At 40.2% G+C, this 23,219-nt stretch overlaps 1 protein-coding gene and 1 long non-coding RNA gene across 29 annotated transcripts in view; one reads left to right on the plus strand and one right to left on the minus strand.

Moving 5' to 3' along the window:
* ROBO2 (roundabout guidance receptor 2) overlaps positions 1–23,219 on the plus strand; it is a 1,527,115-nt gene that overhangs the window by 892,755 nt on the left and 611,141 nt on the right. For 3 of the 28 annotated variants that reach the window (XM_043538366.1, XM_043538374.1, XM_043538381.1), the window contains exon 1: positions 22,003–22,931. The exons of 22 other annotated variants lie outside the window; for them this stretch is intronic. In XM_043538366.1, the coding sequence (XP_043394301.1) occupies positions 22,877–22,931 (55 nt within the window). In that variant the 5' untranslated portion in view covers positions 22,003–22,876. Of the gene's footprint in view, positions 1–21,372; positions 21,431–21,715; positions 22,932–23,219 lie in introns of those variants that run through there. 3 more of the 28 variants (XM_043538365.1, XM_043538363.1, XM_043538364.1) reach the window with 3 other exon arrangements.
* On the minus strand, positions 1,460–20,772 carry LOC122464107. Its single transcript, XR_006287991.1, has 3 exons — positions 20,693–20,772; positions 16,595–16,639; positions 1,460–1,923 (listed from the first exon to the last, which is right to left on the minus strand). It is a non-coding gene; the product is annotated as an uncharacterized LOC122464107 (long non-coding RNA).

Consider the following 23,219-nt stretch of genomic DNA (forward strand, 5'->3'; position numbering starts at 1 on the left):
GATATGTTGTGATATGGTAATTGTATCTTCTTCAGCAGCTACCAACAAGATAACTTATCAGATTTGTGTCCGTGACTTCACTTCTGAACTTTCAGAATAAATGACTTTAAAGTCATTGGACATTAAGGGAAGGACCCAAATAAGTAGATGGAAAACTAGTATTGGTATTATCAAAAGGTTTTTTTTTTACCATTGCTTCTCCTTCCCATCCCAAGTCCTCCCCCTCTAAAAACAGAAAACATTTAACAAATGTCAGGATCAAAAGAACTATTTAAAAACCATAAATAGGTGGTTGTTATCTGCTACAAGTCTTCCAGATAAAGTGCTTACAATTGCAGAAAATATTTGAGCAATTTCAATAGCTTTCAATTCAAATAGCATAAATAACTCCTGCCTGGTTGAAATGTACAAGAGAATATTGTGTGTGACTATTACATAGCTTTTTGATGCTTTAAGAGTCCAATCTAAATTTCTAATCATTGGCATGTAGGTAAAAGGACTAACACAGTTAAAACTTGAGGTATTAATGAATTGGATGAGAGGGTGGAAACAAATTAATATCTTGTCCTTCTCACTTGCTTTTTGACTTACTCATATGACACACATGTGATAAGTGAGTCTTGTCTACTTCCTCATTTACCAGACACAATTAAACTTACACAACTCATGCCATCACATCCATCTTTCATTTTCCCAAGCTCAGATCTCAGATTAATAGGTTTTAAGTACTTAGCTAGCCAGACATTTTGAATTAAAAAAAGAAACAAATTGAAGGGCTAGATCCTATCCACCATTCTGTATATCTTCCTTCACTCTGTCATGCAAAGCCAGCAGAAATCTGTCTGAATCGGACAGCTGGGGATTCTCCTATCTTTTATAACTTCCAACTGACCCCAGTGCAGAGAGCATGTCACGAGCATAGCTGGAAGAAAAGGATCATGGCCAGAGTTCTGCTGTACTCAAGCAGCCCCCAATCACGAGGATGGTCCCTTCGCATAGGTGCTGGAATTAAGGTTGCTGGAGGTGTTGTCACACCCCCTGGCTTGAAGTGGTTTCCATAATATATACAGGGTTTACATTTTGGTTCAATATCTCTCAGCATCCCCACTATACAAATTATTCTAGCACCTCTGTCCCTTGGGGGCCATATCAGCAGATGCACTCTTAAGGCTGCTCTCTCAGCTGTTTTTTGGGAACAACCCAGTGCATGGTGGCGATCTGAGTATGAGGGAGCCTTTCTCCCAAAATGTGCCAGGTGGTGTGCCGCTGGAATCGGCTCTCCATATATTTATATAACATGGATGTCTTTATGCTCCGTAAGGTTTTGTTAACAAAAATGTTTACAACTTCTCAAAAAATCATTCAAATTGGTCAGTTTGAAACATTTCTGGCTGCCATGGTGAACTTATAAAGCTGGTTATTATCTCATACTTTGCCTTTTTTAGACAATACACTGAATTATGCAGTAATTAATTCAAGTACTGTAAACTCTCTGTAAAGTAAGCCAAATTTAGCTGAAGGAGAAGTTCTGGCACAAACTAGACATTGCTAGAGCTTTCAATATAGACAGTGAAAAAAAACAAAGGACGCAGAAGTGCATCACCCCTTTTTGTTTTTATCCAGCAGTTACCCATTGAGAGAAGGTAGAGGCACTCAGTCGTAATAGGATGGATTTGACTCAAAAAAATGCTCTTCTCTACCATCCAAAATCAAAGCCTATTCTCTAAGAACAACTGTGCATCATGGGCATAGAAATCTTAGACCATACAAGGAAATTTGTAAAGCAACATTATGGACATTGATACATGCAATCAAGTATTACGCGTCTGATGTGCCAGAATCAGATGAGGCCTTGATCTGTAGTAGAGTGTTCTATATTGTAGTACCTTAATGGTTCTCAGTCTTAACTCCATCCCAAGGAGCCTGGAGAGAGAAAGAAGCACAATTAACATCATTCAGTGTTTCAGGTGAATTCCAAACTTCAACTCAGCCTCTGGGAAGGTGAGGCAAACAAAACCAGCTAATGCTGGTGCATTTTCACATCATTCAAATAAGGTTAAAACATCAGAGGCACTTTAATTACTGCCATTCATTAACAAATTAAATGGTGTTTAGAATGAGCTACTGCGTGCATCTTCAAAATGCAGGGCATCAGACTGGAAAACTAAAATGGCCTCTTCTTGCTTTGCTCTTTATGAAAAAATCAAAGTCAAATTTAATTTTTGATTTAAAGACCTCAGTGGACTTGATATTGGGGATTTCAGATGGGACAGCAATTTCCAGAGTCTGGGTACATGCTACTGAAATCTGTATGTTGTTTGCACCAAGGGCCAGAGTGGTTAGCCAATATTCAGGCCTTGCAAGTTTGTTTCAGTTAGGAGGAGAAATTGATGATACAACTCAGGTATATTCTTTGGTGCAATCCTGCTATCTCCAAGAACGTACACAAAATCTGTGTGTCTGAAGACAATGGAAACAAATAGCTGGCAGTTTCTTTGCTCAGAATTCCCTAAACCCACCTTTCTAGAACATTGAGTCCAAGGAGCTTTGTCTCTGCAGCCTCTTGAAGCCACACCTGCTCATAGCTGTTTTCCCCTGTCTGCTGATCCTCTCCTGGCTTTTGGTGATCTACCACACACACACAAATGATCATCTAGTCCTTTCATTTGCAGTCAGGGAACCACTCAGCCCACATAGTTTAGCATCTGATTAGGCCTTGCCACGTGGCCTGTTGCCTTGGATAATGGCTTTTATTGTTTCCACCTATCTCATGCACAAAGGACCTTAACTGCTACTTCCATTTAGCCTGGAAGACTGGTGCTTAAACTTAAACATCAACTAAACAGATTGAGATGAGAGATCTAGAATCCCTTTGTTGGCAGCTATTAATGCCTTTTAGCATAACAGCCACTAAAAACCCAGATAGGCACCAAATGGGATTTTTCAAAAGTGCCTGACTGAGTTAGGTATGTAACTCCCATTGACTTGCTTACATATTTTTGTAAATCCCATTAGACGTCTTTCTACCTCTTTAGGCGCCTCTAAACACCTTTTGTAAATCTGGCCCCAAGGGAACAAGAAAATCATCACAGACTAAGTTTCAAGACCAAATAAGATCTCATACAACATAGGTACAGCAAACCATCTTAATTCAGCTTCGGGTATAATTTAAAACAACATTATTACACACACTAATGTATATGGTTTGTGGTAACTTGCGGAATAAAATAACTGTTAAAGGTTGTTTAATAAGGTGATGTACTTAACAGGAAACAGACAGTTTTGCAGATACCGATTGACATTGCAGGCATGAAAAACAGCATAGACCAAACAGAAATTACTAGGTAATGTTGCCAGTCTGAACACATACAGTAACAGTGGGTGATTAACTGTATTTGATGGAAGTAGATTCACACAGATTATAAACGGATTGGAAAAACAGGCAACTCGTATGCAGTAGCATACTATAGTAACAAATACAGTAACTCTCAAAAATCTCTCTTTAGCTTTAATTTTTCAGAATGTTATAGAGACCTATGAAATCAGCACAGTTCAGATGTCAGACATACAGTAGTGCAGCTCAATGAAACAAAAAAAACCTAATTACAGTTTTAGCCACAGAGATTTCCCTTAAAACATTTATTTGGAATTTAAAAATAGAAAATTTCCTACTGTAAGTGCCCGAAGTGCATATGACAGAGTTCCTACTGCTCAGCTTAATGAGCATGTCCGTCCAGAATATTAAACAGATTGATTTAAAATGTTCTGATTTGCTTTAAAAACAAAGTATATCTAAAAAGTTAATGAGAAACAAGAACATACATCTGACGTTTTAAAATATAATATGAAACCCCATCTCCACACAAAATGTTCTTGTTACTGTTGTCTATACTATTTGGGTACATAGATTTTGAAACATAATGGTTTATAAATACAGTCTCTGCTTTAAAGAATGAGTAGATCTAAATCCAAATTTATCCAGAGATTAGTGCACCTATATTTGTTCTAAAACAGTTTCCCTAGCTCACTCATAGCTCCTTTGTGCCACTTGTAATCTGTAATCCTATCCCTGCCATGGGGGAGATCTCTGCTAATGCGTATGTATCATAGCAAGACTTTGCGTCTCTTTTCTCTGCCCCCAGATATGTTGATGGTGGGGAGGGGTGTGTCAGAGCTCTGCTAAGTCACCGTGTCAGTGGCGTGATGATAGCTTTAAGTGATGTTGGGGCTGCATCCAGCCCTGAGGATCCAGGAGCCAGACCTCCCACCCCCAACCATCCTACCCTCACTGACTGGAAGAATTATATTTGCAAAAAATATTAATAAAAGCCATTTTAATAAGGTTTCCTAATAGGAAGGAAAATTTTTGTACAGCCAAAGTGTATCTCCGTACAAGTTTATGGACTATTGTTGAACAGTTGTAAAACTATGTAAGCTTTCAGAAATGCAATTGTTTAGGATACTTTAATATAAAGTCATTGGAGGATAAACACTGTGGACTGTTGACAGACAATAAATCAGATCCTTTCACAAAGCCCATTCCTTTCACAAAGCCCATTTGTACAAGTCTGAATCTTTTAATTTGTGTTACATTGTGTTTGATGATGGCTTGAAGACTAATATGTCAGAGCACACATCCAAACTTGATTTAACTTAGTACATTTTGAGTCACTGTCAGACTTCCAGATCATATGGCATTAAATTTAAATTTATTGCAAAGGATAAAAGCAAAGTCAGTGTGAAAGAATATACAGAGTTCCATACTAGGACAGTTATGATTAAATAATCAACATTATGTTATGTCCCTGCAAACCCATTATAGGACTGTGTGGTGGATGGGGGCAAAATATTTCAGAAATGAAGTTAATTTGCTTTGAAATATAAAACATTCCAAAGAATCTTTACCACTCCCACAGGGAAAATCTGCAGGGTGGCCAACTGCATTATTTCAATGAGGTTTTCTTCCACAGGATGGTATGATGCTAATGAAAAAGCCTTAAAGTATTCTCATGATGTGTGGGGATTTACATGCGTAAGACCCCATTAGCACTCATGGGAGTTGCACACAAATTCCTGTGCATTTAGAGAAGAAACCCATTCAATGCTATTTTTAGCATGCACTATTAATTCTTATTTTTAAGTGCCTGTAAAAGGATACATCCAGCACACATTCAGACCATTTAGAGTCCCTACACAACTGTTGTCTTTACACTTCACACTTTTATATGCATTGTGTACCCTCCTTCTCTGCTTTTAAAACTACTTAGTGGCTTAGCTCCTTATTTTGTTTTGCTTACATTTTTCATAAAAACTTGAATTGTAAATTAAAGATCCTTGAGGCTGCTCTAAATTATGCCAGGGATAGGCAGGTCTCCATTTGGCCCTATAATATGGGGAAGTACAAAGCGGAAACACAATTGCCTCCTTACGTTTTGTCTTGCCTTTCCTTTCCCAAATTCAGTTCCTGTACTAAGTGAAGCTCAGAAGGAAAAGAAAACTTGCCCTGCCCAGTGTGTTCTTTGTAATGATCCCGCAATCCCATTTCCCATAATGTGGAAAAGAAAATGTATGTGGGAAAATATAACATCAAACCCCAAAACCTTCCATCTCCACCACCTATCTGTAGCTTTAGGAATAATTTTATGCCTGATAATCTCTGTACACTGAGTCCCTCTATTTCTGTTTCCCTGGAAAAAGCTCAGTGACTTTTGATTGCCAAACATTTTATGCACAATCTCTATAGTCTTTAGTTGCAGGATATATAAAATACAACCACTAAAAGAGTTAGTATGTAAGCTTCCTGGTACTTGGATTTTATTTATTAATTTTTTGGTCATTTACTTAAACATATGAATGAATAAAATAGTTTAATCCACTATGCTGCTGTTTGGGTTAAACTTTCAGATCGTTCCTCTTTTGGAGAAAGTTTCCTTTGGAAAATTGTTATAGTCCAGAGCACTTGTTTAGTTTATCATGTACAGGAGGCACATTTTTCCCCACACCATGGTTCAAGAGTGCTTCGTTTTTGTTTAGCAGAATCGTGTTTTTAAAAATAAGTCCTATAGCTATATGAAAAATTTAGATAGAAAACTAAATTACATCAGCAATGGGAAAAAAATCATATGGCTGAAACATCAATTCTAATTTAAAAGCATTTCTGGAGACAATGCAAAATGTAATTCTGTTGCTGAAGTGAGGCAAGACTGGTCTGGGACAAAACTAATATAGAAATCTGACAAATAATACTGTTTTTAATCCACCGATACGTGTAACTAATGACAAAAGTGTTGACAGCATCATATTGCAAAAAAGAATTCTTGCCTGGTGCAAGAATTACAGCCCACCACTAGAACCAGGCAAGAGCCCCTAATGTTGTTAGGGCTGCCAGCATGCTGATGGACCAAATTCACAGGGGTTGACGTCTTCATAAACCAGGAGCTGCAGTCACACCAGATTCATGGTCTAGCCAATAAATTATTACAATTGAAGACATCCTAGAAGACAACCTAGAAGATATCCTAGTATGCAGTAATGTGACAAAGCTGAAGACACTTCAGAGCCAGTGATGATAGAGGATTTAAGGGTGAGAGGCTACTACACAACAAGTATCTTACTCCAAAGAACATCATTTCAAAAACCATTTTCAGACATAAAAGACAATACTGTACTTACCTATCATGTTATTTCCAGTACACATGCTGTTAACAGGAAGGAACTGGATAGTTAATGACATAATAAATCTTGCATTGCCAATGATTAACATAAACATATTATACTGTCAAGAAGGAATAAACATACATTTCACATCACAGAAACCTCTGACCTATGAAGTATAGATACATGTATACATACATAAACAATATATTTTTATTTTGAGAGATAATTAAATGGTAAATATAAGGTAATATGATTAGCAATTAACCAAAAATTATATTTTCAAGTTCACACAATTGCTACTGAGAATGTTGCATGTGTAGTTTAATAAGAAAGTGTACAACATTAACATTATTGATTTATGTAAGTGTATGGGCTTCACTTTGAGACTTATTAGTGTGTCAGTGAGTGCATATATTTGTCATTCATTAGGTTTTATGGTGTTTGGCATTTACTGATAGAATAGCATTTATTTTTGGTCAACATTATGGCGGTGGTGTGGCTGTGATGAAATTTGCATTCTTACCTTGTAAGCATGATATGTTTATCTCTCTCATTTAGGCAGTGTAAAATTTAATGCCCTCCTCCATTTCCTTGATTTTAGATGTTTGGGTTTAATGGATGATGTAAGGATTATATTGTGGTCACTTAGGGTGACCAGATGTCCCGATTTTATAGGGACAGTCCCAATTTTTGGGTCTTTTTCTCATATGGACACCTATTACCCTCCACCTCCTGGCCAGATTTTTGACACTTGCTATCCGGTCAGCCTATTGTCACTTACCAACCTTAATGCTTTTTTATTGAAATTATGGTTTTGTTCTTGTTGGAGTTTCATAAGTGTGTAGGATTTTTGTTTTTTACAATTTTCATTTTATTTCTATTTTGTAAGTAAATACAGACAGGATAATTTTGTTTAACTTTTAAAAAATGGGATGGACAGGTCACCAGAATTGATTAAATTAAAAGAATTAAGGAACACGACTGGCCAACGCAATAATGCTCAGGTATGCACATTCACTGTTGTCCCGATTCTGATGTCCTTATTCATGTGGAGGAACATCTTACTACACAAGTGATCTATTTTTTTAAAATTAGGAATATGAATAAAGATCTGTTAGAATCTGGTTCTATGTAGCTAACTTAGTCAGGCATGTATGCACAGCCCAGCTTTCCTTCACGTAAAACATCAATAAAATATACTAAGAACACTTTAGCAAATTAAATGAATAGTGGATGGACACCTAACTCTCTTAGGCACCTTTGCAACTCCACAACTCTCTCCAGTGACACCCCCGGGCCTTTCTTACTCTCTCAGAAAATGTGTGCAATAGTGATGATTTATACTTCATATTTTTTCATTTGGAGAATACTTTACAAAGGTGGGAAAGCATTATTAGTACAATTTTCAAGTGAGCTAATTTCAGTAATGGCAGAAATTTGAAACCATTTGTATAAGCAGTACTGAGGTCTCATAGAGAAGTCTATGGCCTCAGAGTTAAGGGTTTCTGGCTGCAACACAAGTTTCCCAAGGTACCGCTGGCCAATCATACATTTCTGACTCTTCCTTTTCTGAAGCTTTAAAACAAAACAAAATATTTGACTTATAGTCTTCTGTGGTACATGATTTTCTGCAGCCTATCAAAAGAAGACCTAGCCTTTCCACTTGTGCATGATTTTCAATTTGATGGGAAAGAAATAGGGAATCTTCTACCTTTTCTTCAGAGCCTTTTTTTTTTATGCGGGCCAAAGTTTCCCATCTAGACTGCGGTAGGACTAAAATCCAGGAAAATTAAGAGTTTGTCCCACAAAGTGAATGTCCATGATTTATTTTGCTGCTTGCCAGGTTCAGTTTCTGTAATTGGCATGGGTATATACCAGAGAGATTGGCTTTGACTGTCTTCCCAACTTTACTCTTTACATTCATTTTTCTGTGGTATCCTCAAACTCTTTCGTATGTAAATCGGTTCTTCTTGCATATTAACTTTCAAACTATTAAGCACTGGTTCATCTACACAAGAAAGAAAATCAGTATTGTATCTCTTTTGTCAATATGGTATCCTAGAACTTGAACGTTTCAGGATCTAAAATATCATCCTGTGTCATTAATCATGTTTCCCATTGACAAGGTTGTTTGCACAGAAATGTTCAGTATATGCGTGTGTTTTTTTTTTTCATTCAGAATATTTATTTGGTCAAGCAAAACAAGATCCTACAACTCAACTTGATGGCATTTCTCTGTTTGTCAGTCTGTCTGTTAGGATGTAACACAATAGATAATCTCTGACCCCTGAATTCAATCAATACCAAAATTCCAGGGAGTGTTCAAAGGCCAGAACTCTATATTGATTTTTGGGGTAAACTGGAAAACCAGAAAGGGAAATTGGGAGACAGGTGGAGCCCCTGGCATCTGGTTAGCATAGACATCAGCTTCAATCAGGTCGGAAATTGCCTACAGCTGATCAAAGAACTGGTTGACTGTAGTCACTAAGACCTTCCAGCATAACAACCACCCCAAACAAACTCTGCCCACTGACCCAATAGATCTTAAAATGTTGATATCCTAAATGTCTGTCTCCCAGACATAAATAATAATGTTAGGAGGAATGAGGGACCCTGGAATGAGGGGAAGGGGAGAATGAGGGACCAGGGTAACAGGGGACTGGAAGGGAGAATGGGTGATACATAGAGCCTCTGGCATGGAGGGAAAGGGGAAGACAGAGCTCCTGGCTTGAGTGAGGGGAGAAAGGGGATGCAGGTAGCCTCTGAAATAGTGGGGGATGGGAAGGTGGCACACATGGAGCTTGTGGGGAAGAATGAAAGGAGCCCCTGGTGTGTGCAGTGAGCTCAGTCTACAGAAGTAATGATGTGTGCAGTTCTCTAGGTTTAAATTCTCTTTGCAGCTTTCCAGAATGGCTAGTTTAGAAATACCTTCTATTTTGTTTTCTAGTGTTGTGAGCATACCATACACTGGTAAAGAGTGCAGTTTAGACTGTACCGTCTATATAAATCCTTTTGCTTAAAGAAAAAAATGGTGAAGGAGGAGACCTGGGATTTTCTTATATCTGCAAGGAATTTTTACATCTAGATATTTAGGAGAAGGTTGGCATTAGGAGACGATTAGAGAATGCTCTCTTTTCCTTTACCTTTGATTATCTAGCTCTCGATAGGAGTCATCAACCAACAAAGCCCCTGGAAATTGCAAAGAATGTCACTTGTTGATTAAGTTTGAGAAAAATCAAGCAATTTTTCTATTGGTACCAGCCTTATTCGTGTGCAATTACACAAGTCCTGATTTCTGCATTCTTATGAAGTATGTTTAAACAGCTAACGTATGGAAAATGTGGCCTTCTGTGCTCAGAGATATCTATACATGGCTTTGCTTTCAGCAGTTTACAGTCAATACGAATTCAACATGCTTGAAACATAGTTTTTGTATTTACTACGATGAAAGGTATTGTACCTTTCTTACTGAAGACTATCAATTTTAGCTAATACTGTTGTAGGTTATAATCACAGAGTTCTAATGAATGATATTTGTATTCTGTTGTTATAAAAATGCTACTGCTCTCCGCAACTCCATCTCAGCATATCTCTCAGGACAATATACTGCCTCCTTTTTCTAAATAGGGAAATATGGTCTTGCAGTCATTAGAGAGGTAGATACTTCTTGTATGAACACACCACCCCTCCCCTGACAACTCTCCCTCTCCCACTATCACTCCCCTAAAAAAACCTCCCCTGTTTTTACATATAAAACATTCTTTTACTAAGATGTACTTGTGATTCCTGGGATTCTGTCCAACCAGTAAAATCACAGAATCATAGAAATGTAGGACTGGAAGAGACCTCGATAGGTCATCTAGTCCGGTCCCCTGCACTGAGGCAGGACTAAGTATTAACTAGATGATCCCTCACAGGTATTTGTCTAACCTGTTATTAAAAACTTCCATGTGATGGAGATTCCACAACCTCCCTAGGTAATTTGTTCCAGTGCTTAACTACCCTTGCAGTTAAGAAGTTTTTTCTGATGTCTAACCTAAATCTCCTTTGCTGCAATTTAAGCGCTGTCCACAGTGGCTAAGGAGAACAATTTATCATCTTCCTCTTTATAACACATTTTACTTGAAGACTGTTATCACGTCCCCCTTCAGTCTTCTCTTCTCCAAACGAAACAAGCCCAATTTTTTCAATCTTTCCTCAGAGATCATGTTTTCTAGACCTTTAAGAATTTTTGTTGCGCTCTTCTGGACTTTCTCCAATTTGTCCACATCTTTCCTGAAGTGTGGTGCCCAGCACTGCACACAATAATCCAGTTGAGGTCTTATCAGCGCTGAGTGGAGTGGAAGAATTACTACTTGTGTTTTTGCTTACAACACTTCTGCTGATATATCCCAGAATAATGTTCATTTTTTGCAACAGTGTTACACCATTGATCCATATTTTGTTTGTGACTCACTATGACCCTGAGATCCTTTTATGCAGTACTCCTTCCTAGGCAGTCATTTCCAATTTTATACTTGTGCAATTGATTATTCCTTCCTAAGTGTAGTACATTGCACTTTTCCTTATTGAATTTCATCTTATTTAATTCAGTTTTTGTCTCTTGTTTGTCAAGATCATTTTGAATTTTAATCCTAACCTCCAAAATGCTTGAACCCCTCCCAGCTTGGTATCATCTGCAAAATTTATGTGTGCACTCTCTGCCATTATCCAAATTATTTATGAAGATATTGAATAGAACCAGATCCAGGACAGGTCCCTGTGGGACCCCACTTAATGTGCCCTTCCAGCTTGATTGTTGTGAAGCATTGATAACTACTCTGAGTATGGTTTTCCAGCCAGTTGTACACCCACCTTATAGTAGGTTCATCCAGGCTATATTTCTCAAGTTTGTTTATGAGAAGGTCATGAGACAGTATCAAAAGCCTTACTAAAGTAGACGTATATGACATCTACTGCTTCCCCCCCATCCACAGGGCTTGTTACCCTGTCAAAGAAGGATTGGTTTGACATGATTTGTTCTTGATAAATCCGTATTGACTGTTACTTATTACCTTATTTTCTTTTACGTGCTTACAAATGGATTGATTATTTGCTCCATTATCTTTCCAGGTGCCGAAGTTAAGCTGACTGATCTTTAAGTCCTTGCGGTTGTCCTTATTCTCCTTTTCATAGATAGGTACTGTATGTGTCCTATTCCAGTCCTCAGGTATCTCTCCCCTCCTCCACGAGTTCTCAAAGATAATTGCTAATGGCTCAGAGATCTCTTCATCCAGTTACATCCTAGAATACTTAACGATTTCTTCAAGCCCTGATGACTTGAAGACCTCTAGCTTGTCTAACTTGTTCCTTTCCTATTTTAGCCTCAGCTCCTGCCCCATTTACGCTGATATTCACAACGTTAATCGTCCAATCATTGCTAACTGTTTTGGTGAAAACTGAAACAAAAAAGGCATTTAACACTTTGGTCATTGCTGCATTTTCTCTTATTGTCTTTCCCTCCTCATTTAGTAATGGGCCTACCATGTCTCTGGTCTTCCTCTTTCTTCCCATATATTTATTTTTACCCTTTATGTCCCTAACTAGTTTAATCTTGTTTTGTGTCTTAGCCTTTCTAATTTTGTCCCTCCATGCCTGTGTTTCTTTTTATATTCATCCTTTATAATTTGACCAAGTTTCCCTTTCTTGATGACTCTTGAGTTTCAGGTCACTGAAGATCCCTTGGTTAAGCCAGGATGTCCTCTTACCATACTTCTTGTCTTTCCTGTGCATTGGTATAGTTTGCTCTTGTGCCATTAATAATGTCCTTTTAAACACTACCAACTCCCCTGAACTCTTTTTTCCCTTAGACTTTCTTCCCATGGGATCTCACTGACCAATTCTCTGAATTTGCTGAAGTCTGTTGTCTCTGTTCTGCTGCTTTCCCTCCTATCATTCCTTAAAATCATGAACTCTTGTAATTTCTTATTCATTTGCACCCAAGCTGCTTTCCACCTTCAGATTCTCAACTAGTTCCTCCCTGTTTGTTGTACCAATAAAATAAAAACCAGCAGGATCTTATTAAAGGGCAAAAGGCAAAATACCACATTTATTGTGAATACAGAAAGAATCATAGTAAGCAGTTAGTTACAGCTGTAACATTCCATTCAATCTCATCTTTATTCACACATTCATTCATACACACACACACAGGTTCTGCAAGGTTGTTATCATAGTAAGCAGTTAGTTATAGCTATAACATTCCATTCAATCTCATATTTATTCACACATTCATTCATACACACACACACACACACACACACACACAGGTTCTGCAAAGTTGTTATCATAGTTACCAGCCTTAGAGTTGCTCATGCCAAGCCACTGGCCAGGTGGCCTGGACATGAGGAGGGAGCAGGGCCTTGTCAGATGCTCATCTGATGCTCCTGGAAGTTGGTTTGCAGAATCAGACCCCAAAGTTCTCACTTTTTAGAGTCTATTTTTATAGGAATTTCTTTCTATGCCAGTCTATGGGAATTGCTTCATCATGCTGTTGCTGAATCAATCAGCAGATAGCACATTCCTGACGGCTCCTAGATGTTATCTTGTTCTTTGGTTCTCCCATTCTTGAGGCTGTTGGGTGGATTCCAGTCTGCCCTCCGGGGGTCCTCTGGTTATTTCCACTTGACGCCTTCTTCAGCCGATGGACACTGGATTCTTAGGCTGGCACCTCCCTGATCATTCAGTTATTATCCACACCAAGCATCCATCCACATACATCCTCTATCTCTATTTTAATCACAATTGTTAATACAACAAAAGGGCGGGGAGTCTCTGGGTGCTGTTTCTATTGTTAGAGTATTGCTTTGAGTCTCTGTGAATTGCTTTGAGAACAGACTCTGTCTTAGAATGTACTAACACAACTAGCAGCTTGCAAGTTTCACACACAGAGGGAGAGAAACAGTACCAAAAACCAAGAGACCTCTTAATTAGTAATACCCTGGAATTTAAACTATGGGGAATCAAACTCATTTGTGATTTTAATACAGAACTTCTTTAATATGATCCAACATGTTTATCAGAATCAAATTCAAAGTAGCATCTCCTCTAGTCACTTTCTATGCCTTCTATAATCAAAAGTAGTCTTCAGTGCATTCCAATCTGTGCCTTGCTGTATTGTTTTCCTAACAGGTGTTTGGGTAGTTGAAGTCCCCCATCATCACCAAGTCCTGTATTTTGATGATTTTGTTAGTTGTTTAAATAGTCTCACCCTCCTCTTCTTCCTGGTTAGCTGGTCTAAAGTAGGTCCCTGCCATGACATCACCCTTGTGGGGGTTTTGTTTTAACCTTTTATCCTTACCCAGAGACTTTCAACAGGTCTGCCTTCACTTCTACCTCAACATCAGTGGAAGTGTATACATCTTTGATATAAATGCAACACCGCCTCCCTTTTTTACCTGTTCTTCCTGAACAGGCCAAGTTTCTGTGATGCTAGTTCTTCCTACCAAGATTCTGTGATGCTAATTATGTTGTATTTGTGATTATTTCATTAGTATTTCTAGTACTTCCTTGTTTATTCCCCATATTTCTTGCATTAGTACACAGGCATCTATGATTATTAGTTTCCCCTCTATATTCCTGCTTGTCTCTCCTTTGTCCATGCTGTGATTTCCTATGTTTCCCCCCAGATTCCAACCCTTCACGCAGGTCTCCATGTCTTGGACTTACCTGTGGGTTTTTGTCCCTTGCCCTCATTGAACCTAGTTTAAAGCTTTCTTCACTAGGTTTGCTAATCTGTATCCTAAAGTGCTCTTCCCCTTCCTTCACAAGTGAACCCCATCTCTGCTCAGCAGTCCTCCTTGGAACAAGATCCCATGGTTGAGGAAGCCAAAGCCCTCCTGGCGACAACATCCACACAGCCATGTATTTACCTACAGACCTCTATCCTTGACCAGAAGGATCTATGAGAAAACCACCTCTGCCACCAACGCCTTCACCCTCACTCCCAGAGCCATGTAGTCACTTCTGATCTGCTCAGGATCATACCTCGCAGTGTTATGAGTGCCCACAAGGATGGGCAGCATCAGGTAGTAGTCAGCTTGCTGGATGATCCTTGGCAATCCCTTCATAATGTCTCAGATATGGGTCCCTGGAAGGCAGCATACCTCCTGGAATGCCAGGTCAGGCCTGCAGATGGGTGCCTCAGTCCCCCTTAGAAAGGAGTCACTGACCCCTTCATTTCCTCTTGGGAGTGGTGGCCCACTCCTCCTGGGAATCTCCCAGCCTTGGGGGCACACTGCTTCTCCTCTTCCACCTCTGGATGAAATTCCTCATCCCCTGTTGCCAGGGGAGCATACTGTTTTTTATCTCTGTGGACAGTGTGTTGTCCACTACAACCTACAAGAGGTGGCTCTGGGGCCAAGTTCTTTTACTGTCTTGATTGCAGCATATTTTCTTTTGTAAGAAATAAAATTATTTTCTCAGAGAGTTATGAATGGTGTTTAAGACCCTCAACAATCCATAGTTGTCCATTATGTGTTATCATTTCAATTACTATATAAACACTTGTGCCTATATGCCTGTTAAAATTTCATTTAAAAAGTAAGCAAATCCCATGATTGTGTAGGTAAAATAGTCAAAAATTGTGACAGAAGTGTATAATAGATCTTTTAAAGGCTTTTACACAATTAATGAACAGTGGCTTCAGAAATTAGAGGTACCGTACAATGTGTGTCAAAAATCTTGTTAGATTAATTCAGATGTTTTCTTGTCTTGCCGCTGCTCTATATAGTAAATGCTGGCTAAACATTACTGCACTCTACCAAAATGAATAGCCAATGCATATTTTAACTCATCTACAGCCATACCAACCTGGGCTTACGCTATATGAGACCTCATAAACTAAGCAGGGTTGGGCTTGTTCAGTACTTGAACGATAACATTTGAGGATAACTCCCATGATTCAGGACATGGTGGTGTTGATGACAGGTGGCTCCCTACCGAACAAGGGAAACACCTTGGAAAGGGAAAGAAAGATCCACAGCTCTTACGCTTCCATTACTCAGTCATGTTTTCCTCTATTGAAGGTGGAGCCATTTCTGAAGTGGGTCTGGGGAACTGCATGGTTCGCCAAAACTGTGGAGACTGGGATTGAATGGAAAATCCACTGAACTTCCACCGGAGGGATGTACCTCTATATAAAGCCTGCATCCAGTAATATAGCTTCTTTCTGCACTGGGTGTCTATACACAGAGTGATATCCCCTCTCCCTTCTCCTTTACCCATCTTCCCACTCACTGTGGAAAAGCTACACCAGGAGAAATTGTTGCTCATTTGAATAGCAGTAATTCATGATGGTAAATAAATTATAAATCCTGACTACCTATAGGGGGAATATGCAAAATATAGTCCCTGACACCCCTTAACTTACTTGATGCCCTCAGCTACATGGAGAGGAGCATCACTTCACTGATTGCAAAGAGGAGAGGAACACATGCAGAGACAGAGCATGCTACTCATGGAACTTTCCCCTCAATATGGCCCTCTGACTAACCTTCACACATTGTATGCCTTTCACCTCTTTTCCATACCATACAGAGTGAAGCCTATGGCTGAGTCAATAACGAACCAATACTGAGAACAGTCACAGGAGGGCAGCATGCAGTTCAGTGAGCCATTTTTCAGATGAGGTTTAAAGAGTTATTGTAACACCGACAGATCCCGGTTGTTGGATTGAACCTGGGATCTCTGGAGTTTACTGCATGAGCTAAAAGCCATACAGGCCTCATTAATCTCTCTCTACATGGTCTCAGTGCCACTAGATGAGACTGAGCACCACATCCAGGAGGTGTGTGGGTTACATAATGTCCTGGACACTTGTGGACATTGAAGATCTCATGCCACTTTCAATAACAGTGTGGGCAGTCTTGGCCAAATTCCACTTTGGGGAGCTACCTACCTCAATTCTCCCCTGTGGTTTCTGCTGGATATCTAGCTTCTGTACCTGGAAAGATAATGGAGCAAATAATTAAGCAATACATCTAGGAAATAAGTAACAGCATGGAATTGTCAAGAACAAACCTTGTCAAACCAACCTGATAGCTTTCTTTGACAGGGTAGCAAACCATGTAGATAGGTGGGGAAGCGGTAGACAGGGTATATGTTGACTTTAGTAAAGCTTTTGATACTGTCTCACATGGCATTCTCATAAACAAACTAGGGAAATGCAAGTTAGATGGAGCTACTATAAGGTGGGTGCATAACAGGTTGGAAAATTGTTCCCAGAAAGTAGTTATCAGTGGTTCACAGCCATGCTGAAAAGGCATAATGAGTGGGGTCCCGCAGGAATCAGTTCTGGGTCTGTTTCTGTTCAATATTTTTGTCAGTGATTTAGATAATGGCATAGAGAGTACACTTATAAAGTTTGTGGACAATACCAAGCTGGGGGGGCTTGCAAGTGCTTTGGGGGATAGGATTATAATTCAAAATGACCTGGACAAACTTGAGAAATGGTCTGAAGTAAAGAGGATGAAATTCAATAAGGATAAATGCAAAGTACGCCACTTAGTAAGGAACAATCAATTGCACACATACAAAATGGGAAATGACTGTCAAGGAAGGAGTACTGCAGAAAGGGATCTGGTAGGTCATAGTGGACCACAAGCTAAATATGAGTCAACGATGTAGCTGTTGCAAAAACCTGAACATCATTCTGGGATATACTAGCAGAAGTGTTGTAAGCATGACACGAAAAGTAATTCTTCCACCCTACTCTGCACTGATTCGGCCTCAACTGGAGTATTGTGTCCAGTTCTGGACGCCAAATTTCAGGAAAAACATGGACAAATTGGAGGGAGTCCAGAGAAGAACAACAAAATGATTAAAGGTCTAGAAAAGATGACCTATGAAAGAACATTGGGAAAATTGGGTTTGTTTAGTCTGGAAAAGAGAAGACTAGGGGGGGACATAACAGTTTTCAAGTATGTAAAAGGTTGTTACAAGGACGAGGAAGAAAAATTCGAGGATAGGACAACAAGCAATGGAGTTAAATTGCACCAAGGGAGGTTTAGTTTGGACATTAGGAAAAACTTCCTAACTGTCAGGATGGTTAAGCACTGGAATAAATTGCCTAGAGAAGTTGTGGAATCTCCATCACTGGAGATTTTTAAGAGCAGGTTAGACAAACACCTATTAGGGATGGTCTAGATAATACTTAGTCCTGCCGTGAGTGCAGGGGACTGGACTAGATGACCTCTCAAGGTCCCTATGATTCTAAAGTAGTTATCTTTTTTTGAGATAGGGAGATTTTTGCATAAGGAAAACTGAGTGAGTGCTTGCCTAAGGTCATGTGTGCTGTCCTAAACTGTTGTGTGATATACTGAGCTGTGCTATTAACTAGCCTGACATCGAAAAGGGGGCTGCAATTCAGTGTGGGTGAAGAGAACCTTTTAAATATAGGATTGGAGTCTGCAAATCTTTACTGATATTACACCCCAAAAAAAATAGATTCAAAGAGCATTATTATGTGAAGTTGAACACTCAAAAGTTAGGAAAAGCCAGAATTAAGGTTGCATGTATAATCTTTATTCAGGCCCCTTAATTCAGGCCCCTTGAGACCGCCTTTAATTACATGATCACATACTATTTTTTCAACATGACCCCTGCATATTCAGTGTACAGGAGGACCTGCTTTGGGGATGTAGCATGGTAATCTTAATTCTGTCATTTCCTAACTTTTTTGAGTGCTTCAGCTGGAAACCTTAATAATGTTCTTTGAACATATTTTCTCTCTGTGTAATTTCCTAGGTTTTTAAAAAAGAAAACTGACAACACAGAAAGTTCATGAGGTGGTATCATAATGTCACCCACATTAGTCATCAGTAAAGTTAGAACCACTAGATCTGCTGCCCACACTTGTTACTTGAACTAACTCTGTTCAGTTCTGCCAGTTTCCTTTTTCTCACTGCCTGTACCCAGCAGGGGGCCATTGAGAACACAGGAGAGACATGTGCCCTGATCTCACTTCTAGGGCCTGGACCTAGACCTGGCACATCCTGGGCCAGCCGGGAACTGCCATTGCAGGGGAAATCCTGCTCAGCAATCTCTAATCCGTGCTGAAGCATGCCCAGTACAGATGGATTGTTTGGGGAATTAACCTGCTAAACCTTAGCATGTCTCTGCTGAGCACAGATTCATAGACATGTAGGGCTGAAAGGTTCCTCAGGTTCTCTAGACCAGTGCTACTCAAAGTTGTGGTCCGTGGACTGGTGCTGGTCTGCGAGCCATCGGCTGCCGGTCTGCGCGTACATTGATGTGGGGGACCAGCCATTTTTTTTTCCAGAGAGCTTGAGAAGCACTGGTCTAGACCATTTCCCATGCTGAAACAGGACAGGCAAACTGCATTTTTTTCAAGGACTTATAACTTGGCCAAATTTAGGTGGATATTCACAGGGAAGGCAAAAGGAATGTCCCTGCCACAAAGGCTACTCCCTGCCAAATTCCAAGTCACTTCTCCAAACCATGGTGGTAACAGAGCTTCTCAGCTGGTTGCCAGGATTTTTTAACATAGGCAAAATGTGTTTTTCCTTAGCTCTATTCTTATAAATTGCTGAACTCTTTTGGTTGAAATTTTCTAAAACAATTCAGACTGAGACAGACCTCCAGCTTTGAAAATTTCAGCAAAAAAGTTTAAACTTGGGCAAAGTTATAAGCACCTGAAAAAAGGGTCTTATAATGGGACATGTTTGGCAATCTTAAAAAGCAGTAGTACCAGCCTTCCCTATATTAAGCAGTCTATTGATTTCAGTGGGAATGCTCAAGTGAATAAATTATAAGCAGTGTGGCTAAGGGTTTGTCAGATTGTACCAACAACTATAAAGTGATTTGGTATATTTCAAATAAATATCTTGACTTTATCAGAAAAGCACAAAAAGGATCTTTCAGTGAAGCCTATTTCTGATTTTAAATTCTCTATAATAAACAAGTCAGTAACTTTAACTGACAAAATCCTTGAAATGTCCATTGCAAAGGGAAATATCGATTAATATTGCATGTCTTGTTCTACATATTGCTGTAAGACAAGTGATAGATGGTTTTTCAGGATTGCCAATTCAGAAATACATTGACAAAGAAGACCATTTTCATCACCTTACCCTAATTAGCTTTAATTATAGCCTCCTATACAAAATAGTCTTTAGATGTATTAAAATATATATTTATCTGTAGGGCATATTATAGGATAATGTAGTCCCCTGGTTTACATAAATAGGTTGGAACTGTCATACAGTTTTGTATCCAACAGCTATAGCTTGTTTACAGATGGCAACCAATACACTTTTCAAAATTTTATATTGTAAATACATTTACACTGCCACTTTTGCTGTTTGTATTCTATCTGTGACTTTTTAAAGCTAAGTCCAGATAGACTTGGACCTCTCAGTAAAAGATACATATTTCACAAGTATTCATTTAAACAAGCTCTAATGTATCGTTTACATAAATGTAGTGTAGCTCCTGAAATGAGGAAGGAACTTACTAAAACAATAAACTTCTAGTACATTTAAAAAGGAAAATGCCACAGTAAACTGACATGATAAATACGATGTATTCAGAGAACAAATTCACCATGTGCCAAGGCAAAACATACATAAGAAGGTAAGAAAGTCCTTTTGACAAGACAGCATTGTTAATCTTGGTGACGCAAGAGTAATTCTTCCCCCTCCTCCATTTAACAGGTTTCTATTGTAGCTCTTTAAAAGAACCTTGAGCCTCAATATCCCTGTTACAAACATAACACCTATCTAAATTCAAGAGGAATGTGTTCATTGCTGTAGTACAGTGTTCACTGAAAAATGAATGGAAAGTAATATATTAGTTTCAAGCTTTTGCAAAATATGTAAAAAGGCTTTCAGAGTACCATGACAATTTACTACAGTTTTCTATTCTAGTTCTTCAGCACTAGTATTTCTATGGGGTGTGTGCACACTGTGCTGTAAATAGAAGGACATTGATGTTAGTGTACAGAAATATCCTCTAGTCAGATATGATATATACATACACGTCTGTAAATAATCTATCTCTGTAGCTATACAGAGGTGAGTGTGTGTACAAAAGAGCACGATCCGAGATTACCTGGTAGCACAAAAAGCCTAAACAGAAACAAAAGAGAGGATATTCAAGAAGCAAAGAGAGGCTGTTTCCTGTTAGGTTCCAGTAGGGGGAACTAAAGATTCATCGTCCAAGTTTCCTTTTGGCTCAGGGACCTGTGTGTGTTCCTGTAACCCACAGTGCAAACATCAAATAACTACCAGCTAGTCTGTGATCACACGTGGTCTCAACCACACTGTTTACACTAAAGACACTGGAAATAATCAACCCCCTTTGATCTAACTGTGTCTTTACCTGATCACCTTGTGTTCTGCGCTGGTAGATTTCCTAATGTAGGTTTCTGTCAGGGGTTCTGTTCCTACTTTAATTTGCTTTTTATATCTCCCCCAACCCCCGGTTCTACTGAACTCTCTTTTCTGTAGCCTCCCTCCCGCCCCCGCCCCTTTTGGCTGAGATTCTCCTATGGTCCCCTAAGCTTTCGTGGCCGAGCCATGTTGGGTTTCATATTTTCCCCTCCGTTAACCCCCAGCGGATCACAGGTAGGATCAGCTAAACTTTCCCCCTCTCCCCGAGGCAGCCGGGGGCGGAAGAGCACCAGCGAGGCCTTGGCCAGACCTTGGGACGGCGGTAGTCGTGTTTTGTGAAATGAACAAATGCTCCAGCAATGCACATTGGCGGGTCAGGCCAGGTTCGTTTTTTGAGCCGGGGCCGAAGCCCTTTCCCCAGGGGGTGGGGTCAGAAGACAAATCTGGGGGTGGGGAGGGGGGGACACCAAGGGGTTCACTCCAAGGTGTGGTGTGCATGAGAGGGATAGCTCAGTGGTTTGAGCATTGGCCTGCTAAACCCAGGGTTGTGAGTTCAAGCCTTGAGGGGGCCATTTAGGTATCTGGGGCAAAAATTGGGGATTGGTCCTGCTTTGAGCAGGGGGTTGGACTAGATGGCCTCCTGAGGTCCCTTCCAACCCTGATATTCTATGATTAGAGAGGGGGACTTCTTAGGGAATGCTTCCAGGAAATCACTCACCGAGAAAATTACCTGCCCATTAAACGGGACGCAGCGAGGAGCAATCATGTAAATTCCCCCTGTGCCCAAGGGTGTGTTTGGGGGTGGGGGGCTGCTCAGGGGAAAAGAAAGGGACCCAGAGCTGCCTAACGGTATTGCCACCCCCCAGTCTCTCGAGGAGTGGGTGTGGAGTGCAGCGGTTTAGTCCACACCCCACCTCCTCCCTTCCCCAGGCAGACTGGGAGCCGCGCTCATTCTCCTCCCCTTCTGTGCAAGTCGGCGGGGCCGCCGCCGCAGAGAGGAGGAGGAGGACGGGGACGTCTGGCTGCCGGGGCCGCCTGGGCGAGCGGCAGCGGGAGGGTCCTGCGCTCACACACAGACGCCCGCTGTGCCTGACACACTCGCCGCCCAGCTCCGCTCTTTCCCCTGAGCCTTTCCCATTCACAACAGCGCGGCAGCGGCAGCGGCAGTCCTGCCGCTCACACCCTCCTGCAGCAGCAGCAGGAGCAGCACGTTGGAGTCACTAGGCTCAAGCAGTTCGCCCTTTATTTCTCGTTGGGGTGGGGGGTATTTTGGGGGTGCTGAGGGAAGAAATCCCTGCTGCAGAATGTTGCCTAGCCATCCCTGAAGGAAGTTAGGAGAGGAACTCTGCAGATTGAACTGATTAGAGAGAGAGAGAGAGAGGCAGAATAGCCAAACTCAACCAATGTTTTTCCTGCAAAGTGCTGAGAAGTTTGTGGAACACTTTCTAGGAATCAGGTCCATTTTCAAAGTATTTTCCTCCTGTCTTCCGAAGAAAGAACTTGGCTTTGGATTGCCATGGATCCTAAGGAGAGTCTTAGACACACTTGAATAATTCCTCTGCTTGAGCTGGACTGGTGGGAATTTAGGAGGCTGTGTGTGCAAAGCAGAAGCCTTTGGAGCTCTCTTTGCTAATCTGGATGGATCTAAAAGTGTCATCTTCAAGACCTTGCCATCTGCAGCTTTTGCTTTTAAGATTTCCCCCTTCACTTTAATTAGCTGCTAGGAAAGTCTAAACTTTTGGACCTACCTCGTCTTATTTTTGGGTACTTTTTTGTGTCACTCTGGGATTGGTGTCTCAAGCCATCTGGATTGCTTTTAATATGTCAAAATGGGTCTGCTGATGCCACTCCTGCTCTTTGGATTTGTATATTTTCAAGTTTATGGTAAGTTCCAGAAAAAAATCTGTCATCTCTTTTTGCAGCATTTCTCTTCATCTGAATTTGATTGGGGGCAGCACATGGATGATAGTGGTTAGCATTAATGTTATAGGATTTAAATCAAGTTTGTTTCTGGTAAAGAAATAACATTTAATTAAAAAGAAGGGGGGGAGTATATATGTTTCCAATAAGCAATCCTTCCTATTTGCCAATTTAATGGAAAATAGGTCATGAATGGAAGAATATCAGTCTAAGCTAGAAAGGAAAGAGAAGAACCCACAGTGGTAAATCTCT

This window comes from Chelonia mydas, chromosome 1 (assembly GCF_015237465.2).
Source record: "Chelonia mydas isolate rCheMyd1 chromosome 1, rCheMyd1.pri.v2, whole genome shotgun sequence".
Lineage (NCBI taxonomy): Eukaryota > Metazoa > Chordata > Testudines > Cheloniidae > Chelonia > Chelonia mydas.